The sequence below is a fragment of the Neomonachus schauinslandi genome, chromosome 16, assembly GCF_002201575.2.
Source record: "Neomonachus schauinslandi chromosome 16, ASM220157v2, whole genome shotgun sequence".
In the NCBI taxonomy this organism is placed as follows: domain Eukaryota; kingdom Metazoa; phylum Chordata; class Mammalia; order Carnivora; family Phocidae; genus Neomonachus; species Neomonachus schauinslandi.
The window spans coordinates 13108857-13136782 of NC_058418.1; the positions used below are offsets into that span (position 1 = coordinate 13108857).

At 52.2% G+C, this 27926-nt stretch overlaps 1 protein-coding gene across 5 annotated transcripts; it reads right to left on the reverse strand.

Moving 5' to 3' along the window:
- Positions 1-660: 660 nt before the first annotated feature.
- SUPT5H (SPT5 homolog, DSIF elongation factor subunit) lies at positions 661-27849 on the reverse strand. Of its 5 annotated transcripts, none has more exons than XM_021700941.1 (30): positions 27688-27849; positions 27261-27338; positions 22498-22663; positions 19080-19145; positions 18523-18534; positions 17956-18025; positions 17771-17839; positions 17608-17673; positions 17326-17356; positions 16905-16973; positions 12125-12376; positions 10698-10787; positions 10518-10588; positions 8979-9084; positions 8639-8732; positions 8411-8547; positions 7790-7945; positions 7539-7685; positions 6569-6715; positions 6356-6481; positions 5419-5503; positions 4956-5075; positions 4771-4873; positions 4555-4682; positions 4347-4452; positions 3778-3936; positions 3492-3660; positions 2945-3148; positions 1149-1244; positions 661-1069 (listed from the first exon to the last, which is right to left on the reverse strand). In XM_021700941.1, exons 2-30 carry the CDS (start codon positions 27333-27335, stop codon positions 926-928), a joined length of 3264 nt encoding a protein of 1087 aa, XP_021556616.1. In that variant the 5' UTR covers positions 27336-27338; positions 27688-27849; the 3' UTR covers positions 661-925. The 5 variants fall into 5 exon arrangements, with proteins under 5 accessions (XP_021556616.1, XP_021556617.1, XP_021556618.1 ...); XM_021700942.1 differs by lacking the exon at positions 27688-27849 and adding an exon at positions 27601-27657; XM_021700943.1 differs by lacking the exon at positions 27688-27849 and adding an exon at positions 27594-27651.
- Positions 27850-27926: the final 77 nt, after the last annotated feature.

A 27926-nucleotide genomic window follows, 5' to 3' on the forward strand; every position in this document is an offset into this window, starting at 1 on the left:
AAACATGGGAAACGACCATGAAACATTTAGGGATAAATAACTAAGGTCAAGCTTCTTCTGGTCACCTCTGTAGGGGAATGGACTGGGGCTGCTGCTTAAAGTGGGTCCCACCTGCTACGTTCGGTTTCCTGAGCTGGGTGGTGGGGACATGGGTGTTCCGGGTGTCATATCTTTTTTGAACATCTGAAATATATTTTATATTGCATTTATTTAAAAAAAAAGACATTTGATTGTCAAATAAGGAAGGTGAAGGAAGGTCAAGGTACTAATAAGCTCCATTCTCTACCTTGCTCCTCATCTCCACCCTCAAGCCATCAGACAAGCCACAGCAATTCTGGTGTCACTGCTATGTGGGCTCCAGGGAGAGGACCATCAACTGCGGTACCCTGCACTGTAGGGGGAATTTAGGTTTTCCTGGGGGGCGGTTAAGGATCTTCACTTCACATAAGCGAGAATGGGCTGTAACTTCAATCACAGGCAGGCTCTGGTCTAATAATCTCTTTCCAATGTCTCCTCATACATTCATCTTGAAGAGTCCTCTGGCGTGGGCAGTATCATTTTCTAGATGGGGTAACTGAGGCTTAGGTACCATTCAGTTATTTGCCCAGAAAGTAAGTGGGGTCTGCAAATGACCCCACTTACAAAACAGACACACACCCTTGACCAAACAGCTTTTTATTGAAAGACCATAACACAAAAGCAAGCTGGGGAAGAGAGGGTACAGAAGGTGGGGACCCTCCCCCAGACTCTATTCTGATTCCTATGAACATCAGGGAGGGAGACAGGAACCCAGAAAGGAAATCCTGAACAACCAGATTAGCCCTAGTCCAGGCCCCAGACCCTGTGTCAGAGCCAAGGGCCAGGGAAGGAAGGAGGGACACTCCATCTGCCAGATATCTGCCAAAGTCCACCCACCCTGCGTTTCTCAGGCCTCCAGGAGCTTCCCCAGGAAGCGGAGGTTGAGGATCTTGAGCTGCTCATCAAGGTCCATGCGGACGATGCCGTCCTCACCATCGATGCTTAACAGGACCCCTGTGGCTTCCCGATCCTCACCCAGAATCACCTTCACCTGGGGAGGCGGGGCAGGCACGGGGTCAGGGTCCGTGTCAGCAGCCCAGGGCCCCCACGTCCCCTGGCCCCCCCCTTACCTTGTTGTTCTTGGTGGGGGTGATGGGCTCCAGGTGCTCACTGGAGATGCTGACCACCTTCTCACTGTCCTTTAGGTACACAGAGCACATGCCTCCCTGTGGGTAGGGACAGCCTGGTCAGTCGGGCCTGTTTCCAGTGCAGGACTGCTGCCCATACTCAGGGGCCATGGGCTCAGGGCTCATTCTTACAAGTCGCTTTCCCAAGGTGACACAGGCAAGAAAGGCCAAAAGCTGGGCCTGATTCCTGGACGTGTGGTGTGTGGGGGCAGGGTGACCAGATCAGCATGGGAAGCACCAGAATGAAGCTAACTTAGGCCAAAAGAGACTGCTTCTCAGGCACGTGACTCTTCATGTCCCAAGTGGGTCTCATCTTTCCCCTCCTGGGCCCACCGTATCTCAGGGATGTCCTCACAGTCCCTAGTCCCTGGACGGAGCTCTGACGTCATGTTAGCTCTTTCACCGACAACCTCCAGCTCTGAGGTGTGTTCATTTGGCCTCCTAAAGGTCTCTGCCACCTCCCCCCCTCCTCTCTTCCTCACAGCCTTACGGGCTAGCCTGACCTCCCCCAGGGCTCCCCGCCCCCAGTCTCACCCCCCTAATCCATCCCTGCTAGAGCAACATGGTGAGTTAATTCCAAACCACAGACCTGATCCCACCACTGCTCTGCCTGCTTAGATTCCTCAGGACACAGTCCAAGGTCCCCAGCCTGCCACGTGACTTGACCCAGTCACTTCTCTGGCCTTCACTCACCTTCCCCCCCTAGGCTTTCTATGTTCCAGCCACAGTGAACATACTTCAACTCCCCAGATGTACCAGGCTTTCCCTCACCTCCAGGCCTTTGCAAGTCCCCTCTTTCTGTAACACACTTAACCCCCTCCCCAGCCACTTCTCTTGGCTTACTCCTATTCGTTCTTCAGGTCTCAATGCAGACGCCTCCTTCTCCAGTAAGCAACCCCCGAGCCCCTCCAAAGTTGAGTGAGGGTGCCTCCTCTGGGTTCCCATAGCTCCCCTTGCCCTTGGGGCTTCCTGTCTCCCAGCTCTGTGGTCACTCAGGCTCTCCCTCTTGGGGACATGTCTGCCTCCCCAACTAGAATGTGAGCTATGTGAGGGCAAGGCCTGGAGCTGTTTTAGACTCTGGTGTTTAATTAATTAATTCAAATAATATTTACTGGAAGGCCAACAGGCTATTGGTCCCTCATCTAGGAACTAGGGCTACTTAGGAATGAAATACAGGCTCAGTAACCAAAGAATCACCCCCTGAGTAAACTTTAAGCTTTCAGGCAGCAGGTAGGTAACATGAAAAAAATTACACAGACTTATAAGAGGACAGATCTGAGATAGCTCAAAGGCTTCCCTGAAGGATGAGTAGTAGTTTACTAGAAAAAGGGTGGAAGGAAGAGAGTTCTAGACAGAGGGAAGTGATGAGCAAAGGCCCTGAGGCTGCAGGGAACTCGGGGACGGTGAGGAATGGAAAGGCCAGTAATGCTGGAGCAGGGGGAATGCTAAGGGTAGGGGTGCCCAGCGCTAAGCTAAAGCCAGGCACAGAGGAACGCTCAGTCCGTGCTACGGAACTGGTCTCAGAGGACTATGTTAAAGTGTAATCTAGCTCCTGGGCGCCAGTCACTGCTCCAGGCCGAGGAGAAACCCCTGCCCTGCAGTCCAGCCCTTGCAACCCTGCTTTCCCAGAGTACTGGAAATGTGTTTAGGTGGTTAAAAGCAAAAACCCAGTAACCACAGAGCTTGGGGACCCTGAAGGAGAGGATACCTGCCCACCCACCGGCCTGGGCCCCACTTACTGTGACGCTGCGGATGACTCCTGTCTGCCCCACCACCTGCGTATCCAGGTAGGTGTCCCGCACCTTCACCTGGATATCAGTGGTTACCCAGTCGCTGGAGTTCTGCTCAATGCCTGAGCCTGGCGTGTGCGGGTTGTAGCCACCAGGGGAGGGGGCTCCAGGTGTCATCGGACTGTAGCCAACAGGGCTCGGGCTGGGGCTGGCCTGTGGGTGAAAGGGGGACAGTGTTGTTGCAAACAGCTCCTCTACCTTGGCTGTCCACATAGGCCGAAGGCCCATCCTAGCCCACCCCCCTCTTTTTCTTAAAAATTTATTTATTTTAGAGAGAGGAAAGAGCGAGAGTGAGCATGCGAGCACAGGGAGGGGCAGAGGGAGAGGGAGCGAGAAACTTCAGCAGATTTCTTGCTGAGCTTGGAACCCGACTCGGGACTCGATCTCAAGACCGAGATCATGACCCAAGCCAAAACCAAGTCAGACGCTTAACCGACTGCGCCACCCTGGCGCCCCCTAGTCCACCACCCTTAAGGGCATGCAAGCTCACCCATACCTGATAGGCCATGGGAGAGGGTGTGGGGTGGTAGCTGGCTGGAGAGTGGGTGTTCTGGTAGCCTGCTGGGCTTGGCGCCACCTGGTGGTAGCTCTGGGGGCTGGGGCTGGGCTGGTAGGAGCCTTGTGGGGAGGGGGCGGCATAGGGGGAGAACTGGTCTGTGTTGTACCTGGAGAGTCAAAGACAAAAAGGAGCATTTGTTGGGGACAGTGTTGAAGAGAAGAAGGTAACAGCAGCACAGAGGGTCTGGGCAAGGTTTGATTAGGGTCAGCCCCAGTGGACTCACATGGCTGGCGTCCCTGGCGTCTGTGGGTTATACTGAGGGTTGACCTGTGGGGATGAGGGGTCAGGATAGCCAGGTGTTTGGGGATTGGGGGTGCCCCCATAGGCCTGTGGGGACGGGGTGGGCTCGTCATCGAAGGCATACTCGTATTCTTCCTCGGCCCTGTTGGAGAGAGAAGTCTGTTGAGAATGACTGTGGTAATCACAACGATGTAGAAAATGCTTCCAGAATAACATTGAACACCTCACAACAGCCCCATCCAGAGGCCTCCATGTCATTGGGAGGCAGAGACAAGGCTGCCTGCCCAAGGGCACACAACTGATCACGTGACCTAGAGCACACAAATCTGTCTCCGAGCCCAGGTCTTAACGGCAGCAGGCTAGTCTGGTGGGGACTGGAGATTATCTGACCACCAGCCCCAGCCCCACGTACCCCTTCACATGTGAGCAGCCTGGCGCTGGGAGCAGAGAATTCAGGGAGGGCCGTACAGACCCCTCCATCCCGCAGACACCCAGCATAACCACTCACACATACGGGATCAGGGAACCTTGTTCCCCACCCCTGATCCTCACCGGGACGGCGTGTTGGGATTGTTGGGGTCCCAGGCCCCACTCTGAGCAGGAGTGCGGCTGCCGTCATGCAGGGGTGTCTGTGAACCGTAATGCGGGGTGCGGCTGCCTAAAATGAGAGAATGGGACAGATGTGTATGTCTGTCCGTTCTGCCCTGTCTCCAGGCCCCGCCACGTCAGCCCTCGTCCCCTTCCCCCGGGGCATGCTCACCATCCTGGAGAGGGGTCTGAGAGCCATACATGGGTGTGCGGGAACCAGAGCCATACATGGGCGTCTGGGAGCCGTACATGGGCGTCCGCCCATAGGTTGAGGTCATGCCTCCCGGGCGCCGTGAGCCCCTGTGGACACAGAGAACCAATGAGATGAGTAAGCCCCTCTCGCCACCTAACAACCCCCCACCTGGCCCGGCACTGCCCTGGCCCGTACACCGTCGTGAGCCGCTGACGGTCCACAGAGATGGTCTGGCAGGTGGAGTGCAGCTCCACGCGGGCTGTGGACTCGGTGGCGTCCTTCACCACACCAATGTAGCCTGGTGAGGAGACGGGGGGTCAGGCTGGGTGGGGACCCCACCGTGCCCCTCCCCAGGCCTCCAATATGGCCCTCAAGGTCACCTTTGTAGGGCCCTTGGGAGATGCGCACAGTCTGGCCGATGAGCTCGTTGTCTCTCCGCCCCCGGCCCCTGCTCATACCTCCGCTGCCGCCACCGGGGCTGCCAAAGCCACCGCGCTGACCTGCGGAGGAAGGACAACGTCAGCAGTCCCCAGGGCCATGTCCTCCCCTCCCATGCTATGTCCACAGACAAGAGAGCCCTCGAGCCCCCTCTCCACCTGCTTGACTCTCCCAACGCACACCCCCTGGTTTAGGAGCTTCCTCCGGGCAGCCCCCGCCAGAGCCCCGACACTGCCGCAACCACCCTGGCCTGCCACTGGGGGCCGCGGTGGGGGAGGGTCCTGGTCTCTGTGAGCCCTGAACCCCATCATGGCCAGGCCAGCAGAGCAGGCACCCAGAGAGTGGGGGCTGAATAACTGCCCTCCCCCAGCCCCCCAGACACATCCTTGCCCAACTCCCCCTCACCTCCAGCACTGGGGTGCATGGGACTGCTGATCCGGGGGCTCATGGGGGCAAAGCCACCCACTGTGAAGTTGGTCACATCTCGGGGCTAGGGAAGGGACGAGAAGTGAACCGGCAGGCAGGGGCCTGGGGGAGGCTCCCGGCTCCCATGCCACTGCCTGCCTCCATTTGGGAACAGTTCCTGCTTGAACTGGCCTGGCGGCCATCCCTCCCTCCTTCTAGTGACGATACCTCCATTTCCCTTTGGGGAAATTGCCGCGCCTAGGCCACTCTGGGCTGGTCAATGAAGAGGCCCGGTTCTCGGGCTTTCTGGCCCCGGTGATATAAAGACTGCAAGTCAGGAGAATTCCTCACCCCATGCACAAGGCTGTGAGGACCACTCCCTGGTCCCAGCTCCCCAGAGCCCGGGCCTGATTTCCTGAGACGTGGTTCTGTACAGCTTTCCCACACGACCCACCTCATCTGTATCTGCTGCTCCCCAGAGACAGTCACGCGGCTCTGGGTCCCTTCATTCAGGTCTCTGCGCAGGTGTTACCTCAAGCAGGCCTTTCCTGAACCTTCTCCATCTAAAGCAGCAGCCCCCCATGATTCTCTCTCTCCCTATCCTATTCTACTTTTCTTCGCGGTGCCTGTCATCGCCTCGCCTCACGCTGTACAACGTCTGTATTTACTGATTTGTTCGTCTCCGGGCTAGCAGCTGTAGAAAAGCAGAGACGTTCATCTTATTCACTGTTGTAGCTCTAGCTGCTAGCCTGGACAGGTGCTCAAAAAAACTGAATGGATGAATGATTTGGTAGAAAGCCTGGAATCCCAGTAAACCCTGCCAAGGACCTGAGCCTGACCTCTGCCCTCCTACTCCCCCACAAGCCCATTCTTGTCACTGCTAGGGCCGGGGAAGGCCAGGAACCCAAGCGCCAGGTTGCCACTGCACCCGCCTCACCTTGGATCCCCCTGCCAGGACGAGGTGGCGGGTCTTACAGACAAACATGCCCCCATTCTCCACCAGTTTCTTGCAGTGCAGGAAGGCGAAGCTGCGGAAGAGATGGCGAATTTCGCCCTCCCGGCCCTGGACGGGGAAAGGACGGTCACTCTTGGGGCCGTGGCCCACCCCAGCAGTTTCAGGTGGGGCCGACGGGCAAGAGCTTATACTCACTGAGTGGGGGCCGTCAATGACCTTGACGATGTCCTTCACATGGATGTTATTCTGTTCAGAGTCCAGGGCCACGGCAAAGCGGTTGTCCTTCTTCCGGGTCACAGCCTGGTGCCTGACGGTCACCACCTTCCCATACATGTTCAGCACCTAACGGACGGAGGGGAGGATGCTGAGCCGTGAGAGTAGAAAGGGGTGACATAGAGAAGGGCTTCCCTAAGGTGGGATGATCTTTCCTTGTGGGAGACCGCCCCGAGTTCTGCAGAAGTCTACATTCCCTGGCAGTCTCGGGGCACCACCGCCCAGGCACTGGGTCAAACAAAAATGTTCCCAATCATTCCAAAACACCTTTCAGGAGGAGACTCCATCCCGAATGAGCACCAGGGACCTGAGAAATGGGTGCAGGAGTAGATGTTAACATAATGTTTACCCGTCACTGTGTGCCAGGCCCCCTACTAAATTCTTCACACAAGGTTTCACTGAAGCCTCAAAACTTCCCTCTGAGATGGATGTGGTCACGGTTCCCATTTTACACAGGGCAGAATCTCAGGCCCACAGAGGGCAAGTCCCTAGCCCCGGGTCACACAGCATGGAGCAATAGGGCCAAGATATGAATCCAGAGTCCAGGGTCCTAAGCATCAGGCTCTGACTCCCACGTCCACAGGGTACGGATGGAGGGGAGGAGGGCACCTGCAGCCCCCAGCCCTTGAGCAAGCACCTGATCTCAGGGCCTCAGTCATAACAAAAGTACATGCTACCATTCCATTTTACAGGGCACAAAACACACACAGAGGGTAAATGACATGCCACTTGCCCGACACCACAGAGCCAACCCTGGCTGACAGAGCTCAATCGGCCCCCCAGAGCAGTCTGGGTTCTTGGCCACCACGCTCCACCACCTCCCAGGATGAGGAGCTTGAGGGAGAGGGAGACCCCCACAAGGAAGCCCCGCTGCTGAGTACGACACACATGCCTGGAAGGTCTCCCGTTCCAGTCGCACGATGACACCCACGGTCTGAGGGTCCAGCTGCACCAGCTCCCCCCACTCATGCTGGCCCCCTACATCCACGCCCGATGCCGTCTCTGAGCAGAGCTGCAGGTCCCGGGGGAGCACCTTCAGCTGTGGGAAATGGGAAAGGGGTAAAAAAGCAGGGTCCAAGCAGCCACTGGGCCTGGGTCTGGTCCTGGCACATTCCACACTGCTCCCCACCTCCCCCCACCTACCTCATGCATGGTGAGATCAGAGAAGAGGATGACGAAGTTCTCCTCCACCCGCACAATGAGGCCTGTGTCACCCTCAAATCGGCCAGCAATCACCTTTACGTGGTCCCCCATTTTAAAGTACTTCCGAAGCTCCTGGGCTGGGAACTCCAGCATGTCCTGGGGATCGGGTGTGGGCACGCTGAGCCGGGGAAGGGAAGCAACCACATCCTGCCCACCTCCCCGTCTCCAGAAGCCACTCGTATTCGCAGAAAAGACCTTGCCAAGACCCACTCCAGGCTCAGGGCACCCAACCACAGACTCCTGTAGGCTGCCTGGACAACCCTCAGACTGCCCCAGAGACAGCTCACCTCAGACTAAGGGTATCAGCCCGGACACCCCTTACTCCACACACAGAAAGCCTGTCCCCAAAACATATGACACAGACTAGACACTTCCTCAGGCCTCTCCGGAGAAAGCCTCACCCCAGACACACCGTGCTAGCCCAGACAAACCCTCAGACGGACACAAAGACCCAGACACATGCGCCCTTAAACAAACTCAAACCAGGCAGCACCTTGGATTACCCCACAATTACACCGTGCTCTCAGCCCAGTACACACATATGGGCAGCACGGCACCTACCTTGAGGTCCTCGTGCTTGGGCATGATGGTGATCTTGTTGCCATCCACGCTGAGGATTTTGCCCTGCAGGTTGATGAGCTCGCCCTCACACACCTCCACATTGTCCCCAGGTTGGAAGTTGTGCTCCCGCTCCTTCCCTGCAGGGGCAGGTGCGTGGCTGACTTGGGGGCTGCCCGCCATGAGCCGCCTCCTCCTCCTTGGCCTGAATTACCAACAGGGACCAAGTACCTGTGCTCTCAGTCACCACTTCAAGGTCAATGCCCTCCGGCTGATCCTCAAACTTCTCCAGCTCAGAGAGCGTGGGCTTCACACCCTCCGTGATCTGAGCCCCAGGAGACAAGGGAAAGAGAAGGAAGTAGACAAAGGTCGGTGTCACAGCCCAGCTGAGCAGGCTAGGGAGATGGTGAGATTTATTTCCCTAGGGACGCTCCTACACTCCTGACTTGGAAGATTATCCAGGACAGACCCAGATAACCCACTGCTCTGGGGCCTGGACTGAAGGAGGGAGAGAAAACTTGGCCTCCCTGCTTCCCAGCATGGTAAGCAAGATGCCCTCCGGGACCCTCACCACGGCAGACATGGCAAAGCTCTTGAACAGAAAGCCCTTCCGGCTATAACGGTTCCCCTCGAAGATGAGGAAGTCACCATCGGAGGCCACATCACCGCCCAGGGACCTGGGATTTTGTGGGGGAGAGAAGATTGGGAGGGGGATTAAGAAGAGAATCTTGCTGGCCCTCAGGCTCCTCTGCTGGCTGATGGGGAAGGATCATAGGATGGCTGCCCCATCCCATCCCACCGCGTGCCCTCCTGGCCAAGTGACATGTCCTGAGCCCAGAGACTCCTCCCTGCACTCCGCTGCGCTCTCTCCCTGCTTGACTGCTCAGCATAGCGCACCTCACCTCTGATGAGCTACTGTTTAATGCGTCTCCCCAACCAGAATGGCAGCTCCCGAAGGGCAGAGGTCTAACACTTTTCATTCACTGCTACTTCCCCTAGAGCAGGGGCACTCGGTGAATAGTAGCTGGACCCAGCATTGGAGCACGCCAATGGTTCACACATGGAGCACTCAGCCTGCGCCTGGCCTGACCACACACCTCACGGACCTTCTCCCCAAAGCCTCTGACATCACACATGACCCACATTTCCCAGGGAAATGAGGGAGTGAGGTTCGCACGGGGCACACCTCATGGTTAGGTTGGTCTGTGTTCGGATTCGAATTCGGGGGATGGGACTCCCAAGCCTATGCCCTAACTCTCCTGGCCCTGCATGTGGGGTGGTGGACAGAGTTCTGGCCCACGCTTCTAGAGTGAGGAGGGAAAGCCTGCCCCAGTCCCAAAAAAGGGAGCATGGGGGAGCAGGCCGAGCTCCTCCTGCCACTCAATCCTCTTCTCGTTGGTGTGCTGAGTTTGGTGGAGGCCCGAGGGAGCTCTGCGGGGCAGGTCAGGGCACTCAGTAAAAGGAGGTCCAGTCAGGTGGACAGCAGGGGGGCAAGGGGGCCTAATTCGGGCATGTGAAGTACTAGCCAAGTCCTGGGATGCAGCTCAGAATGTGTTCTGTAATCCCCCTTTAAAGGAATGAAAAACCATCTGGTGGCTCACAAGGCCTTCTAGAACAGGACCAGTAGCTCTCGTTCCTGCATCTCCTCCTCTCCCGCCCTCCCCATCGGGAGTCCTCTGGCTAGCCCTGGAACGCTGGGCTCACTGGGCTGCTCCAAAGCTCCCTCCAGCTGCAGAGGGCGAGGGACACACCTTGACGGGGAAGGGCTCGGTAGCTCCACCTCTGCTATCTGGGCATCAGGAGGTCAGGGAAACAGACCTCACAAAGCCTGACGTGCCAAGAGATCCCATTTCAGTCCGTGATCCTGGGGCCAAGTGCCATTCTGGGTACACGTGCGCATTAATTCACCTCTCACGACAACCCCAGGAGGCAGGGGGCGTCACTGTTGGTGGTGACAGCAGAGAAGCCAGAGGCCCAGGGACGTTCAATAACTTGATGGAGGCAGTGCTGCCAAGCTGACCACTCGCAAAGCAAACCATGGATGGGTCAGAGGCACGCCCTGCATCCCAGCTCAGGGGACCCCGCCCGGCCAGGCCCCAGGGGCACTCACCTGATCTTCTCGGCATCGAACAGCCTCTGTGGAGGCCGCTTAAACTTCTTCCTTTTGGCAAACCAGTCTTTCTGTGGAGGAAAGGGGGTGTGGGTGGGAAGGGTGGAGGAGGAGGGCTCGGCCACCGGCAAGGATCAGGCATCCTCCCCACCCGTGAGCTCCAGGGCGACCCCCCAGTACCAAGCTCATGCGGGCCTTGATGCGGTCGTAGTCAATGCGGGGGATCATCTTCAAGGAGATGGTGTTTTGGCTGGGTTCCACATAATCCACCTGAGGAGGAGGAGGTGGTCAGGAGGGCCCTGGCCTTCCCTCCCCAACCCTAGACACAGGAAGGGCAGGACAGGGGGTGGTGGTGAAGAAATCACACTGCAGACACCTCTCCACATTCTCTCTAGCCTGTCTCCCCTCAACTCTGAAGCACAATACCCACTACTTGCTTGACACCTCTCCTCGGACATCTGAAAGGCCCCTCAAGCCTCGTCCACCCACAACTAACCTCCTGTTGGTCCCCAAGCCTGCTTCTCCCCTCCATCATTCCCTCTGCTCTGGCACACCGCCTGGGAGTCATTCTGGACTCTCCCTTCCTCTTCCATCTCCAGTGTGCCAGCAACTCCTGTCAGCTCTGTCTTCAGCTCTGACCTCTTCCCCCTCCTCCCTACTGCAACCCTGGGCCTGTCCCATCACCTGCCACCAGGACTATGGCGGCAGTCTCCTCGCTGGTCTCCGTGCTCCTGTGGCCCCATCCGGTCCAGCCCAGGGCTTGACAGCCAGCTAATTCTTTGTTTTGGGGGGCTGCCCCTATGCTGCAGGATGTTAGCAGCAATCCCGGCTTCTATCTACTGGATGCTACAGCAACTCCCTCCTCACTTGACACAACCAAGAAAACTCCCCTGCGGACAATATTGCCCCTGCTTGAGAACCAGGAGTCTATTCTCAATGAAGCTACCAGAGTAATCCTATTAAAATCCAAGTCTCGGGGCGCCTGGGTGACTCAGTCAGTTAAGCGTCTGCCTTCGGCTCAGGTCATGATCTCAGGGTCCTGGGATCAAGCCCCACATCAGGCTCCCTGCTCCGCAGGAAGCCTGCTTCTCCCTCTCCCACTTCCCCTGCTTGTGCTCCCTCTCTCGCTGTGTCTCTGTCAAATAAATAAATAAAATCTTAAAAAATAAAATAAAATAAATAAAATCCAAGTCCCACTGTGTCCCTCCACCTCCAGTAGAAGCCAAAGCCCTATGATGGGCCACAGGCGCAGTCCCCTCCCTGAGCCCACCTCCTGCCGCTCTCACCCTCGCACACTCTGCTTCAGCCAGGGCGGACCTATTTGCATGCTGTTCCTTCTGCCGCAACACTCTTCCCCAAGACCTCAACAAGGCTCCCTCCCTCACCTCCTTCAGATCTTACTCAGTATGCTTTGAACACACACACAATCCTGTGTGCTCCCAACAAAATCTAGGCTCTGCATCACCTAATCTGAGTGGAGGTCTGCTCTCTGAACTAGGAAGGGGCCGGGAATGATAAAAAGAAAAGGGGGGGGGACAGAACAGGGGAGCAGGAGTGTGATCGCCGCGAGCCCCTCAGCCACCCTGCCCCACCCCCAGCCCTGGCACCTGGGCGATGTCGTCCTTATAGATGCCCCTCTTGAGGCGGACCCAGGATTTGGGCTTCAGGTTGGCCACCTCCTTCACGACTTTGAGCACATCTGTCATCTCCTTGATGGGCACCATCTGCTGGTTCCAGTAGCCAAGCCGCAGGTTGCCCACACCCTCGATGGCCTGCTTCACGTGCGTCTGCTTGTAGGCCTCCACGTAGATGTAGCCCTTCACATGCTCCGGCGCCACCACTGACTTAATCTGCAGGGGCTACAGGGCCGAGCCCACGGCAGGGGACAGTGAGACACGAGTGCCCCGAACAGTTACAGCTGCCACCACAGTGCTCGCTCTTCCGGGAATTCATCCCACAGAAATGTTCATGCAACGACCCGGACACAAGGATATCCATGGCAGAGTTATTGATGACAGCAAACAAATAAGACTGGACATTTGTAAATGCCCCCAAGAGGAATTTGTTAAACTATGGCATAATCATTCCACGAAATATAACGTAGCACTTAAAAAATAACGAATCTCTATGCAGTGACACAGAAAGGTAACCAACATAGGGGCGCCTGGGTGGCTCAGTCGGTTAAGTGTCCGACTCTTGATTTCAGCTCAGGTCATGATCTCAGGGTTGTGAGATCGAGCCTCACGTTGGACTCCAAACTGGGGGTGAAGCCTGCTTGAGATTCTCTCTCTCCTCCTGCCCCTCCCCAATCCCTTGCAAGCATGCTCTCTCTCTTTAAAAAGAAAGAAAGGTAAACAACATATACTATGTGTAAAAAATAACTGGACTGAAGAAAACAGGAATGACTACACTAATAACAAACAGAACACACTTTAAGACAAAAGCTACTGGAGACAAACAAGGATGTTTTATACCGATAAACGGTTTAATCATTCAAGAAGATACAAGTACGGATACATATGAACCTAACAACAGAACCTCAAAAGACACAAGGCAAAAAGCAACAGAAATAAAAGGAGAAACTGAGAGTTCACCAATAATAACTGGGGACAATACCCCACTTTCAAAAATAGATAGGACTAGATAGAAGATCAACAAGGAAACAGAGCACTTGAGCAATCCTATAAACCGACTAGACCTCACACACATCTACAGAATGAAATCTGTCGAATAACACCAGAATGCATACTCTTAGGGCACACTTAACACTCTCTAGGATAAACCATATGTTAGGCCATTAAGTTAAGTCTCAACAAATGTAAAAGAATTGAAATCATATGAGATACATTCTCCAACCACATGGGAGTGAAATTAGAAATTAGTAACAGATTTAGAAAATTCACAACTATGTGGAAATAGAACAAGTAACCAATAGATTAAAAGTAAGAATTACAGGGCGCCTAGATGGCTCAATGGGTGGAGTGTGCGACTCTAAATCGCGGGGTTGTGGGTTCAAGCCCTACATTGGGTGCAGAGATTACTTAAAAATAAAATATTTTAAAACAAAAAAACCCTAAGAATTACAAGGGAAATTAGAAAATATTTTGAGATGAATGAAAACAAAAACATTAAACCTTACGGAACGTGAGAGAGCTGTGCTTAGAGGTAAATTTACAGCTGTAAAAACAAAAAAAGTCTAGGGGCATCTGGGTGGCTCAGTCGGTTAAGTGTCTGCCTTCGGCTCGGTTCATGATCCCAGGGTCCCGGGGTCGAGCCCTGCATTGACCTCCCTGCTCAGCGGGAAGCCTCCTTTGAGCAGGGAAGCCTCCTTCTCCCTCTTCCTCTGCCGGCTCATGCTCTCTCTCGCTCACTCTCTCTCTCAAATAAATAAAATCTTTAAAAAAGAAAAAAGTCTCGTATCAAGAGCCCAACCTTTCACCTTTAAGAAACTAGAAAAGGAGGGGTGCCTGGTGGCTCAGTCTGTTAATCGTCCGACTTGCTTTCCACTCAGGTCATGATCTTAGGGTTGTGGGATCGAGCCCCACGTCGGGCTCTGTGCTGGGCATGGAGCCTGCTTGGGATTCTCTCTCTCGTTCTCCCTCTGCCCCTCCCCCCCTCTTAAAAAAAAAAAGAAAGAAACTAGAAAAGGAAAAGAAGGGCGCCTGGGTGGCTCAGTTGGGTGACTGCCTTCGGCTCAGGTCATGATCCCAGAGTCCTGGGATCGAGTCCCACATCGGGCTCCCCCTTCTCTGTGGGGAGCCTGCTTCTCCCTCTGCCTCTGCCTGCCACTCCCCCTGCTTGTGCTCACTCTCTCTCTCTCTGTCAAATAAATAAAAATCTTAAAAAAAAAAAAAAAAAAGGAAAAGTAAAACTAAACCCCAAGCAAGCAGAAGGAAAGAAATAACAAAGATGAGAGTGCAAATAAATAAAAGGGGCAACAGAAAACTAGAGAAGTCCATCAAAACCAAAAGCTGGTTCTTTGAAAAGACTAACAAATTTGACAAACCTTTAGCCAGTTTGACCAAGAAAGAGACAAGAGACTCAAGTCACTCAAGACTCAAATTACTAAAATCAGGAATGGAAAAACGGACATTAACACCTACCCGACAGGATTATATGAAAATTAGTACGAACAAGTGCACACCAACAGATTAGATAACCTCAACGAAATGAATGTTTTCTGTAGAAAGACATACACTACCAAAACTAACTCAGAAAGAAAGAGAAAATCTGAATAGACCTACGAGAAGTAAAGATATTGAATTAGCAATAGAAAAAATTTCCACACACACACACACACACACACACACACACACACACACACAGCCAGGACTAGACAGCTTCACTGGTGAATTCTACCCGTTTTATTTATTTCTTTTAAAGGATTTTATTTATTTGAGACAGAGTGAGAGCAAGGGAGAGAGACAGAGAGAGAAAGAGACAGCATAAGCGGTGGGGGGAGGAGAAGAGGAAGAAGGAGAAGCAGGCTCTCCACTAAGCAGGAAGCCCGACGTGGGGCTTGATCAAGGCAGACACTTAAACCACTGAGCCACCCAGACGTCCCCTCTACCCAACATTTTAATAACATCGACCCTTAAAAAAATAAATAAAATAAAATAACATCAATCCTTCACAAGCTCTTTTCTAGAACAGGAACATTTCCCATCTCATCCTATGGATCTAATATTAACCTGATACCAAAAACAAACAACATTAAGAAACTACAGACTGGTATCTCTTATGAACACAGATGCAAATATCTTTAATAAAATAGAACTGGATTCAGCAACATATAAGAAAAATCATACACCATGACCCTGGATTTTACGGTATGGAAATTGTATCTCAATTAAAAAAGAAACAACTAAATTGTTTCAGAATTGCTTGTGGGAGCGGAAAATGGAAACCACCTTCTATTTACTGGGCATGAGAAGATGATTAAGGCATTGACAAAAGGCTCACCGCAGAATAATAAATATATCATGTAATACCATTTTGTTTAAAACAAAAATAAAAACATGGGGCGCCTGGGTGGCTCAGTCGTTAAGCGTCTGCCTTCAAGCTCAGGTCATAATCCCAGGGTCCTGGGATCGAGCCCCGCATTGGGCTCCCTGCTCAGCAGGAAGCCCGCTTCTCCCTCTCCCACTCCCCTTGCTTGTGTTCCTTCTCTCTGTGTGTGTCTCTCTGTCAAATAAATAAATATTTAAAAAAACAAAAACAAATAAAACTGACATTTTTTGACTTGCAGAGAAGATGACCTGGAAAGACACACACCGACAGTAATTCCTTCTGAAAACTGGGACTCAGGGAGGGAGAGTTGGCCTTCTACAATACACATATACTACTTTGGTCATCAAAACCAAAAACAATAATCAGTCCTAACTCAAATGGTCACTAGTGTTTTGCCCAGGACACATGATCGAGGTTTGAGCACACTTCAAATGATCTGCAAGTCCTACAACTATCCACTTGGCCCCACTGACACACATCCACTGTTTCAGCAAGTAAAAGCAATGCACTCGGCCTAACACGGATCATATTAAGTGAGAAAATCAGCAGCCAGCACAGGGTTAGTATTCGCTCCATGTTTCGTCAATTTTGAGTATATCCTTCACAGGGTTTGCCCGTGTTCCCAAACTGACAATTATGCCTCCGACAATAACCGTATTTATTGAACACAAGCTGCAGGACAAGTCCTGGCTGAGAGCTGGACATGTCTAAAGCTACTTAATCCTAATGATGCTGAGGGGCAAGCAGGGCACCCAGAAACGGGAAGTGGCTTGATCAAGGTCACAGGGCTAGGACGCAGCAGGGGCAGGATTCAAACTCCCACAGTCTAAAGAAAGATCTGTGAACTCAATGTAGCATCTTCATGTTTCATGTGCTGTGAGTGAGCCCTGAAGGGGCGGGACCGGCTCTGGAAAGGTCACCAATGTATCCTTAGCACCTCCCAGTGCAGAGACCTGCCCAGAGCAGGGGTTCAGCGGATATGTGATGACTGCATGAAAGAGAGAAGGAAGGAATTCTCCCCCTGACAGGCCTGTCCCCTGACACTCAGCCACACTGTTCCATCCCAGGAGTCCTCTCAAACAGTAAAAGGGTGACAGTTGCCCAACAGGGTTGGTGAACAGGCAGAACTGACTTAGAAAAGCTTCAGGAAGCTAAGAAGGCTGACTTCTGGAGGGCTACAGGGGCCGGTGACCCCGCCAGGAATGCAAAGACAGTGAAGACGGCACCTCTGTTAGATAATGAAGAGCCCTTCAATCCAGGGAGGGATCATTTTAGCTAAAGCAGCTCATGTAACGGGCACCTAGTACCCTTGGACCTATACTGTCCCTCCCTCTGGGCTTCACTCTCTTTTCCATGCTGCCTGCCTACCCGACTTACCGTGTCTGTGAACTGGTAGGCAATGAACTTGCGCATCAAGGAAATGGCTGTGGCCCGTTCCTCCCCGATCTGGAAGAAGAGAGACAGACTTCAGAGAGATGAGGACATGAAGGACGGACACAGGGAAGGGGACAGGAGACAGCAGCAAGGCAGACAGAATCATCAGGCAAGATAAAAGACACCAGAGAGAGAGAGGGAGCAGGAGAGGAAAAGGTACAGAGCAAGAGGGATGGGAGGCAAGACAGACAGGGGTGGGAGACAGTGAGTAAGTGAGGGGAGGGCAGGGGGCTGGGAGGTGGGGGATGAAGAGGCAGAGACAGGACTGAGAGACTGACGGGCCAAGGAGACCCAGGACAGAAAGGTGGCGAGCTCTCCCTGACAAGGCCACCTCCCCCATTCCCCTGCCTCCCAGAGAACACACCTTACATTTGACAGTCCACAGATTTGGATCCCTAGACAGGAGAGGAAAAGGAAGCCCTTCAGTGAAATGGCCTCATCACGAAAGACCCGAATCACCACACCCATCTTTCTTCCTCTCCCTCCACCCCCTCTCCTTCTCCATCCTTCCATTCATAAGCGGGAGGAAGAGGTCGAGCACCAACGTGCCACTAGTCCCCACCATCGACCACTCTGTGTCTGCGTACACATATCACCCCAATACAAGATTCCCCCATCTCAGCCCTCCCACGCTACCCCCCCTTACTTGACTCCTGGGAGCAGCTGTTGCTGGGTGATGTCATCCGAGAGCTCATCAGATCCTCCATACACCCTGGAAAGACGATAGCAGTTGGGAAAGGGGGTGATGCTCTGTCAGAGCCCTGACCCTTCTGGAAAAGGGACCACCTGCCCCCACCCTGTGCCCTTACGTCTCTCCCACAGACGACTTGGCATATTTCTTCATGTAATACTCGCCCAGTTCTTCCTCTCGCTGGTCCCTGGGGTGTGAAGGGGGAAAGTAAACATGAATGAAAGGCTGTGGAGAGAAGGGTGGGCTGACCTGCCCTCAAGTCTCCCCTGGGAACCAGTCTCACCCTTCCGCCTTCCTGCTTACCTCCAGAGGTTTTGTAGGCGGCGAGCCCCGGAACGGTCTTCATCCAGGACAACATTATCGATATTGGAGGCTACAGAAAAATGGGCAAATGGGGTGAGTAAGGGGAGGTGAAAGGCAGGGGCCTGGAGGAAGTGATGGGGGCTGAGAGGGCCAGAGTTGGGCCCTGGGGCAGGAGAGACCTCACTAGGAACCCCCAACCCTCACCCTCTCCTCTGTCCTACTCAGCAATCCTGCTTCTCATGAAAAAGACTTGGGGGGACAGGGCCCAACAGGTGGGGGCACCCAGCCATTCCCCATCTCACAGCCACTAAGTATGCCCTGAACTCCATCCCACCCCACCCATCGCTGTGGCCCACAACGCCCACACACACACACATAAACACATACACACTTTCCCAGGCCAACGGCTAGAGACCTGGCCTCAGAACTCCCTGATTCTGGACCCTCTATGAGTCAGAGCCCCCAGGGCCAGACGGGGGTCAGGGGTGGAGGGAGGGTGCTGTGGGCAGGAAGGAGATGTCAGGATACGGGAGGAGGGTCGGGGAATCACAGTTTCCAGATTCTTACCTTCGATCTCTTCTACTTGGAGGAAGAGGAGGTGGTGGTGGTGGTGGTGGTGGTGGTGGTGGTGGTGGTGGTGGGCGAGGGCAGACAAAGTATGAGCCAAATTATAGCAGCGAAATCAACCAATGGGTTGGGGGAAGGGGAAGGGAGGGACACAGGAAGGTTGAAAATCAAAAGTAAAGGCCAGGCACCAGGTGGTTGGGGGAGAAGCCGAAATGTATGAGGCGCACAAAACGGAAAATAACAGGGAAGTGGGGGCACTGGCCCAGGAAGTGGGGGGTATCTTGGGACAGAGCCCATCCCCCCACAACCCCCAGAAGGGATTCACTGGGGCCCTGGGATCCCAGAGTCCTCTTCCCACCACACCCACCACCCACAGCCCCCGCCCCCCAACTCATGGGCCTAAAAGGAAAAGGGTACAGAGCTGGTCTCTCTGGCAACGACAGAAAGAAGCGAGGTGAGGAGGGTGGGGGGGTGCAGGGCATGGGTGGGGGATGGGTTCTCAAGACCCTCTCGGTCACACCCCAAAGCGGTCTTGCAGAGGTGGGGACCCCACAAACCTTTCTCTAGAATGTCCTCTGCTCCGTCCTCCCACTGGTCCTCGTCCTCATACTCATCGTCCACATCTGCAACAGGAAAGCCAAGAGGTCAGGGAGGCAGCTGCAGCAGAGGTGACCTCATGACAGTGGCTCCCGGGAGACATCACTGAGAGGTGGGCATGACAACCATGCACCTTGCAGGTCAGGACAGGACAGAGATGCCCGCACAAGTGAGGCTCTCGCCCAATACCACAGAGCTGCTTCAAGCCACAGGATCAGGTCTCCCGGGCAGCTCCAACCCCATCTGGCTCTAAAACCCATCCCTCCCCCGACCCCACCCACAAGTCCATTTAAAAAATCCGGTCAGGGACACCAGGCTGGCTCAGTCAGCAGAGCGTGCAACTCTTGATCTTGGGGTAAGAGTTCAAGCCCGATATTGGGTGTAGAGATTACTAAAAAAAAAATAATAATAATCAAATAAACTTAAAAAAAAATCAGATCAAAATAAGCAGACACAAAAGTTCTCTCCAACTATCAAGACCAGTATATAGTTTTTTTTAAAGACACGATCCACAATCTGTTGGTTTTGTTATTATTCCCTCAGGTTTGTGACCCTACTGCTCACCGAGAGTGTCCTGCGTGCCCTGCCTGCTGTGAGCACTTGCCACAGACTCCTCACCGAATCCTCCAGTACCTGCACCATTCGGATTTTCCACCAAGGGCTCTGAGGCCCAGAGAGGGGACCTAACTGGCCCAAAGACTCTCAGCTGGTCCCGGAGAATCAGGCTAGCTCCAGGGTTCATGCACCGACCTCTTCACTACGTTACTCATGCTCTTCCGTACGTAGCGAGTATTATACTAAAAACTGAACAGTGATACCCATACGTGATGAAAAAACCCAAAGTGTTCAGAGGACGTACAGTGTGCAGGGAAGTCTCCCTCCCGTTTCTAGCCCCCACTAGCTCAGTCCCCTTCCCCAGAGGCAACTCCATAACCAGTTTCTTGCCTAGAGATCACCTGTGCATATACAAGAAATGTGTCTAAACCCTCCACCACCACCTGCCCCAATGCAACTTTCTAACACATTGTTCGGTACCTTCCTCTTTTTCTAAGCAATCCTACGAGCCTGGGGCGCTTCCACAGAAGCCCATGCCTCATTTGCTATCTGATGACCTGCCCTATAACTCTTTTCCCAGGCCCTTATCATCAGTGGACATTTAGGTCACCAGACATTTACAACTGAAAACAGGACTGCCGCAACTATCTTTGGCCTCGTGTCTTTACACGCCTGTGCGGGTTTAATTGTCGGGTGAATTCCGAAAAAAGAACTCCTGGAGCAAAGGGTCCCTGCCTGTTAAACGTCAATGGGCACCGCTGCACAGCCTTCCCACACGCAGTGCCCGACAAAGCTCCCACCCCAACACGTGCTTGTCCCTGGCAGTCCAGTCCGTGTCACACGGCGTGTTATCCCTTCTCTAGATCTGGCCCTTCTGCTATCTGAGACCTCTTCTCGAAAAAAGGACTCCCTCCCCTCAGCCTTTAAGGGGAGGACCAGGAGTGTCCCAAGCATCTCCTGCCCCTCTGTTCCCTCAGGGGAGAGGGTCCCAAGAAAACGGCGGATGGCATTCCGAGGGTTCTCCTTTACATGGGTAGGGAAGAAGCGCCCTCATGGATGGCTGGTGGGAGGATCGGGTATGGCCTTTTCAGGGGCCAATATTTGGCTGCAGACATCGAAAAGCCTTTAAAATCATATGCATCCCCTTTGCCCAACAGTCTGACTTATAGGGATTTACCATGTAGAAAATCTTCGGGCTCCATGACAGATAAAATACTACATTTTCACTCATCTCTAACTGAAAAGTCATATTTATGTCAATTACAAACAATGGAAATAAATCACAACAACCTTAGCAGCGAACTCTGATATTTCCCCAGCACGTTACAGCTGCAGATACCTCAAAATGTCATTTGCACTCATTGCTACTTCCAAATTAGACTCTTATCAGACCCTCCACTAAATCTTGTTATTTCAATGCATTCATGATGAAGCCCACACATTCTGTGAATATTTAGGTACCGTATTTCTGTATAATTGTTCTCTTCGGAATGCTGTTATTTTTCCCCCTCAGCATTTCAGATCATGGTTCTAAGAAGGGGTCTGCAGACTCCACCAGACTGCCAAAGGAGCCATAGCACAAAAAAGGTTAAGATTAAGAACCCCCAATCTAGGTAAATAACTTGCGTCTATGTGTCTAAGTACATAAAAAGGTGTTCCTAGCAATGCTGCTTGTAATAATGAAAAACAAACTTCAATATCAGATAAGACACTGGTCAAATAAAACAGATTATGGAAAAAGTACTATGTAGCCATGGGGGGAAAAGAATGGGTATTTCCAGGATGATGACAATGATGATGATGATAGCTGCTAAAGTTTATTGAGCACTGAGGTGCCAAAAGTTGTTCAGAAAACTTTCTTTACATGAATTAACTCATTTAATCTACACTATGTTATATGCTCCTCCACCATTGTTGAAAGTAAAAAAAAGCAGTTTACAGAACGGTAGGTGTGACATGGGACTATAGAGTGTTAACAGGTAACCCCCTCTAGGCTGGGCACATCACTTTGGGTTGCCATCTACCTGATGTACTTTATGTGTTCAGCCCCCCAATCCTCAAAATATCCCTTCTGGAATACGAAGGACTGTTTGTCCCCGCTCTACGGAGGGGAAAAGGGGCTCCAAGGGATGGACAGTGACTCACCCAGGGCCACATGGAGAAGAGAGCAGAGGCAGGCCAGGAGGGACCCAGGCCTGTCGGCCTCCATGACCCTGTCCTGCCTACGTCTAGGTCGTTGGGAGCTTTTCATGACGAGCACAGATTTCAAGCTTTTTAAAGGACGATGACGGTATTATAACGGTTGTATTTGAAAAGGACTGATGTGGGGTGTCTGGGTGGCTCAGTCGTTAAGTGTCTGCCTTCGCCTTAGGTCATGATTCCAGGGTCCTGGGATCGAGCCCCACATCGGGCTCCCTGCTCGGCGGGAAGCCTGCTTCTCCCTCTCCCACTCCCCCTCTCTTGCTGTCTCTCTCTCTGTCAAATAAATAAATAAAATCTTTAAAAAAATAAAATAAAATAAAAAAATAAAAGGACTGATGTTTTAGGAATACAGAGAGAAATATTTCGGGGCAAAATTATGTATTTGGGATTTGCTTTCACATCATCCAGCAGTGGGTGGAAGTGAGGAGGAAGAAACAAAACAAGACTGGTACTAAGCTGTTAACTCTTGAGGCAAGCTGATGGGACACGGAGGTTCCACACACTATCCTACTACTGTGGGTTTGACATTTACCCAAATTTTTTTTTTAAAGTACATTCAAGAAATAGAAGTGAAGGTGGAAGTCCAGCCGCTGCTCAGCACTGGACACCCCTGTGACGTACCAGCCTCGTCCAGAATGAAGCCGCCGTGGCGGGGTTTCTTGGGAGGCCGGTCATCATCTTCCTCTTCCTCTTCCTCATCATATTCTTCCTCCTCTTCCTCCTCCTCTTCTTCCTCAGGCTCTTCCTCCTTCTCACTGCCTGCTACACTCCGCCGCTCTTCCTCCACCTGGAGAGTCAGGTAGGGTTGGGGCACCAAGGCTCTGTACCCCCAAATCCAGACACCAAGCCCCCCACCCCCAAATCTGATGCCAGCTCTGCCTGGCTAGTCAATAACCCCCTCTGCTCTGCATACACTCCCTTCCCCCCTGCCCGGGCCTCCCTGCTAGCTAGCCATCCTATCTCAGTAACAGCACTGTCACCCACCCACCCAATACCTGGGAGCTGGCCCAGACCCTCTGCTCTTCTAGAGCTCCTTGCTAGCCTCCGCTTGGCCCGTAAATGTAGCTCCATGAAGTTTGGTCCTTGGCCCTCATCTCTTTCCACCCTACAACTCCCTAGGCCATCTCATCCGCTCCCTTGGCTGTTGGACGTCTCTAGTTCCAGTCCACACTGCTCCCCAAGGTCATTGCCTGCCTCTTGTTGCTAATTCCACGAACCATCTTTACTCCTTACCTACAAAACACTTCACACCACTGATCCTCCGTCCCTAGAGAAAAGCTCTTCCCTTGGCATCTGTCACATCACAGTACCCTGGCTTTTCCCCAACTTCTCTGGCTGATCCTCTGCACTCCCCTCTTTCTCTGCTCACCCCTCAAGTGCTGGCTTCTGTCCCCAGGTTTCAGCCGGGGGCCCACTCTGCTTCTCGCTGCATACACTCTCCCCGGACCACTTTACCTTCCACAGCCTCAGATCCTGTCTCTGCAGGTGATACCCCACCTGTCTCCAGTCCACACTTTCTTCCAGAACTAGAGGCCCCCATGTGTCAGCAGCCTCCACAAATGGCTCCTCCAGATGTCCTCTGAGCCCTGCACACATACCACATCCTACACTATCCTCAATGTCTTCCCCCAGACCTGTGCTGGCTCCCTCTAGCTTCTATTAGGCACCAAACTCTTGGCCTTTCTGCTTTTGGAACGTTGTCCCTCCAATCTGTCCCTTCTTCCCCATCCCTACAGCCCCTAGTCTAGACAGGGACACTGCCCTCTAAATCCTAGCTCCTTGCCCAGCCTCTTGGCCTCTAATCCCTCTTTTCAAACCAGTCACAAAAGGAAATGATCCAGACAAAACAGTGTTCCCCAAACTTCAATCTTTTCTTCACTTACTTCAGGCTTTTTTGCCAAGTTCACATCAGTGTGAATTCACCTAATATTTACCTGATATTCTTGATATTTTCTTTAAATTCACTTTACTTATTTTCTTCAAATTCATTTACCTGATATTTTCTTTAAATTCACTCACGTTTTCATTTAGCTTAACAGAGAAACTTTTCCATACTTTGAAATAGTTCAGAAGTAAAAACATTTTCAAAATCAGTTTGTCACAAGCAACAAGTAACCATAAAGATAAAAGCAAAACAATGTTATTATTAGGTCCTAGCATGATACTGTTGCCGGCTGCAGGCTCTAAGCCAAAAACCTGTTCTCCTGATAAACATGGAGACAAGCAAATTTCAGAAAAGCGTTCAAGACACAGTAGCACCAAAGTAAAACTTTCTCCGTGACCCAATCAAAAGACAGGACATGCAACTTATACAGGAAATAACTTCATGATGATTCAATGTGGCTTAAGGTCTTGTTCTTCTCCTACCTAAAAGCACCTCTCATCACCCCCGACCTAGAGTATATTCTGTAGTCTTGGCAAACTAAATATGATCTAAAACATGAAACGGATCTTTTGGTCCCCTGCTTCAAATATGGCCATGGCTCCCCACTGCCCTCAGGTAAAGAACGAGCTCCCTAGCAACCTAGACTAGAAACACACACTCACTGCCTCTCCCTTTCATCCTGCCTCTTCGGGCTCCCCCTTCCAAATGCTAGGTCCCAGCCACAATGAACACTTGTACCATGCTCTCTCAGTGCTATCCAGCATTCATGCTAGTCTTCTGCAAAAAAAAGCTATTCTCCTTTGCCTCTCACTCCTACTTCAATCAAAATATCCCCTCTTCCAGGAAGTCATGCCTATCCCCCGCCCCCAGCAAAGTCAGGCATATCATTCTCTAGCTTCCTCCATCACAGCCTTGACCACTGAGAGCTCCCTAAGAGCAGGGCCCAGGCTATCTCAGGCACTGCTGGGTCCCCAACATCACCCAGTCCAGGGATGGGAACAGAAGACAATTGAAAGATCTGTTTAGTACATATTCTGACTAATCCACAATGTCCCACATCTTACCAACTCAAACCACAAGAGGACCATAGCCTGATTTCAAGGAACCTTGTCATCATTCCCCTGGCTCAGTCCCAGCAAAACCCTCTCTCCAAACCTGGCTCCCCAGTCCCCGAGAAGAGGACTCCCGTTACTATCTTTGTGTTATCTTGGGGCTTGAATGTGCTCTTACACTGTCCATCCTCACAATCCCCTGAAGGAACCATCTGTTTATAAAACTATCTCCACCCCAAGACAGAGAGCTCCATGAGGGAGCCAGTGATCCCAACATGACCGAAACTAGGAACACTTGTTCAATGAATGAATGAGCAGGTTACTGGGGCTGCGAATGGTGAAACAGATCATTCCCCCAATAGTGGCTCATCATCTGCCATCCCTACCTTCTTCGTTCTATAGGGCCTGGTCCTTCAAGGATATGCTAACTTCTGGCTGTCCAAAAAGCCTATGTAGTCCCATCTCTGGCTGGCGTCTCACTGTCCACCTGCTTCATGTGGTGACAGCAGACGAGCCAGCAGGTGAGTCAGGAGCCTGGTGTGGTGTTCGGGAAGTGACATTTGCACATAGCAAACCAGATGTCGCAGCCAGGAAAAGTACCCCAGGATCCTGATCTCATTACCACCAGGATTTAACCACAAGCAATGCCTTGAAGCCATGAGTCAGAGAGACCAAGAACCCAGTGCTACTGCTTGAAACAAAAGACCTTCCTAGCATCCTCCCATTTGCCTCAGCCCCACCATGGCTTCCCAATTCCTCCAACTCTTCACTGGAAGCTGAGGACTCCCCAGAGAGCACAAGGATGGACAATCAAATGCCTACAGAGGTCAAGAAAAGAACCAAAGTAAGTAGGACAGCTCAAAGGAAACCCATGGCACTCTCTATCTACCTGGTATTCCCCAGGACACAAGTACATGAAATCTTTCCTTTACTTAAATCCCCCATAAGGTAGGCATGATGATAGATGGCAACTAATATATCCCAGGAATTGGGAGAAAATTCCCCATTCTCCAGCAGGCTGATACTTCTTGAGCAAAGAGCTGCTAGGTAGAACAATCCTGGGTCTCAGGTTGCTGGCTTCTCTCACTTTCCCAGAAAAATCATGATTTTTACATGAAATAGCCCTTACAAGTATTGGCAACTAACTTTAAAAAATTGATTTACGTTCCTGGAGGTTAAAAGAGACATCTACAATCATTGAGTCATCTCTTTGTTTGTTTGTTAACTGTTGCCTACTAAGTGTAAACTCCGTGAAAGCAAAAATTTGCCTTGCTCCACTCTCTCCAACACCCAGAAGAATCTGGAACGCAGTAGTAGATGCTCAAACATTTAATCAACAAATAAGTCAGAAATAAACAAAAGAAGGGGCGCCTGGGTGGCTCAGTCGTTAAGCGTCTGCCTTCGGTTCAGGTCATGATCCCAGGATCCTGGGATCGAGCCCCGCATCGGGCTCCCTGCTCAGCGGGAAGCCTGCTTCTCCCTCTCCCACTCCCCCTGCTTGTGTTCCCTCTCTCGCTGTCTGTCAGATAAATAAAATCTTTTAAAAAAAAAAGAAAGAAAGAAACAAAAGAAGAAAACAGTTAATAGCAGAATATTTAAAATCAGGTATATCCCAGGAAATATTTATTTGGTTCCTGAAACAAATCCAAAGCCAGAGTGATCCTTTCAAAACATGGGATCACACCCCTTCTTTGCTCCAAAACTTCTCACGGCTCTGTCGCACTCAATCAGGACAAATTCCTCACCAGAACCTTCAAGATCCTATATGATCTGGCTCCTGCTACTTCTTTGTTGCACTCACTCTGATCCAGCCAAACTCGACTCCTTGTTATTTCTTCGACATGCAAACTCCCAGCTTTGCACGTGCTGCTTCCCCTTACCGCAACACTTTTCCTCCACACGACTCACTCCCTCAACTCCCAGAACATCTTTTTTCAAACATCACCCTCTCAGACTCATCTTATTTAAAACTGACCAAGACTCCCTATTCCCCTTTACTTTTCTCCAGGGTACCCTCTGCCTTATTAAACGATATACTTATCAGTTATGTTTATTTACGATCACAGAGGCGAAGACTTTCAAAATCTGTTTTGTTTACTGGTGCAGCCCCCAGACAAAGAATTGTGCCTAATACACAGTAGGCACAAAAAATATATTTTCGAAATGACGGAGCACACTTCTTCATAAAAACTAACAGTGAGTGCTTGCTATATGCCAGGTTCTTTATACACATCACCTGTTACTTCACTGTACGTGGGGCCTCCCGGGCCTCCCGCACCTGTCCCTCTGCTTGACTTAGGCTTACCTACTTCTCTATCACTACCAACAGCCTGGAAGCTCCCAGAGGCCAGAGCTCGCTCTGATCTCCTCTGAGCTCCCATAGGGGCCTTTCTGCCCTGGTCCTGTTCCCAGGCGCTATGCCTCCCCACCATGTCCCAGCCACACACCTCGGCCTCCTCGCCGTCACTGCTGCGCTCGCTATCCTCCTCCTCGGAGAAATTGCTGTCCTCACTGTCCGACATCTTCTGCTCTTGCAGGAAAAGACGGCGGCCTCAGTGCGTCCTCCAGACAGGAGCCCCACCCCAGCCTCAGTTTCCCCACCAGTTCCCGGGAGAAGAAAAATCCCTTAGCGCACTTCCGGCAGCCTCGTTCTGGCAACCGTGAGCCCGAAAGGCTACCCCCTAAGCCACCTGCTACACCTTCCGTGTCCCCGAATCCGGGCTCTAAGCCTCCCTGGGCCCCGGCGACCCCCGGTCCTGCTACCTAGGCGTCCGACCCACCCCTCACCGCTCCGGTTTTATTTCAGTCTTCGGTACCAGCAGCTGTTCACACGACGCCTGGCTGGGACTGACGTGCCTTCTCGCGAGAACCTACCTGTTGGCCTCGCCTAACGCGAGATTTCCGGCGCTAATCTCCGGCGACGCACTTCCAGGACGCCATCTTGAAAGTGGCAGATCTATCTTAACGTAGAGCATGGAGTCGACATCTTGGGAGGGTCAAAGAGGGGTTAAAGTACTCCCCTTCTCCGACCCGCATTTCCAGCCAGGAATCCGTGCTTGAATTTACTAATGCCGTGTGCCAAGCCGTGAGGAGTCATGGAATGACCAAACAAT

Excerpts from the sequence above, each read along its gene's own strand:
- SUPT5H (XM_021700941.1), bottom strand. The coding sequence starts at position 27,335 with ATGTCGGACAGTGAGGACAGCAATTTCTCCGAGGAGGAGGATAGCGAG. Across the intron at positions 5,076-5,418 it reads CATGCACCCCAGTGCTGGAG|GTCAGCGCGGTGGCTTTGGC; the intron begins GTGAGGGGGAGT and ends CTTCCTCCGCAG. Across the intron at positions 3,937-4,346 it reads AATCCCAACACGCCGTCCCG|GGCCGAGGAAGAATACGAGT; the intron begins GTGAGGATCAGG and ends TCTCTCCAACAG.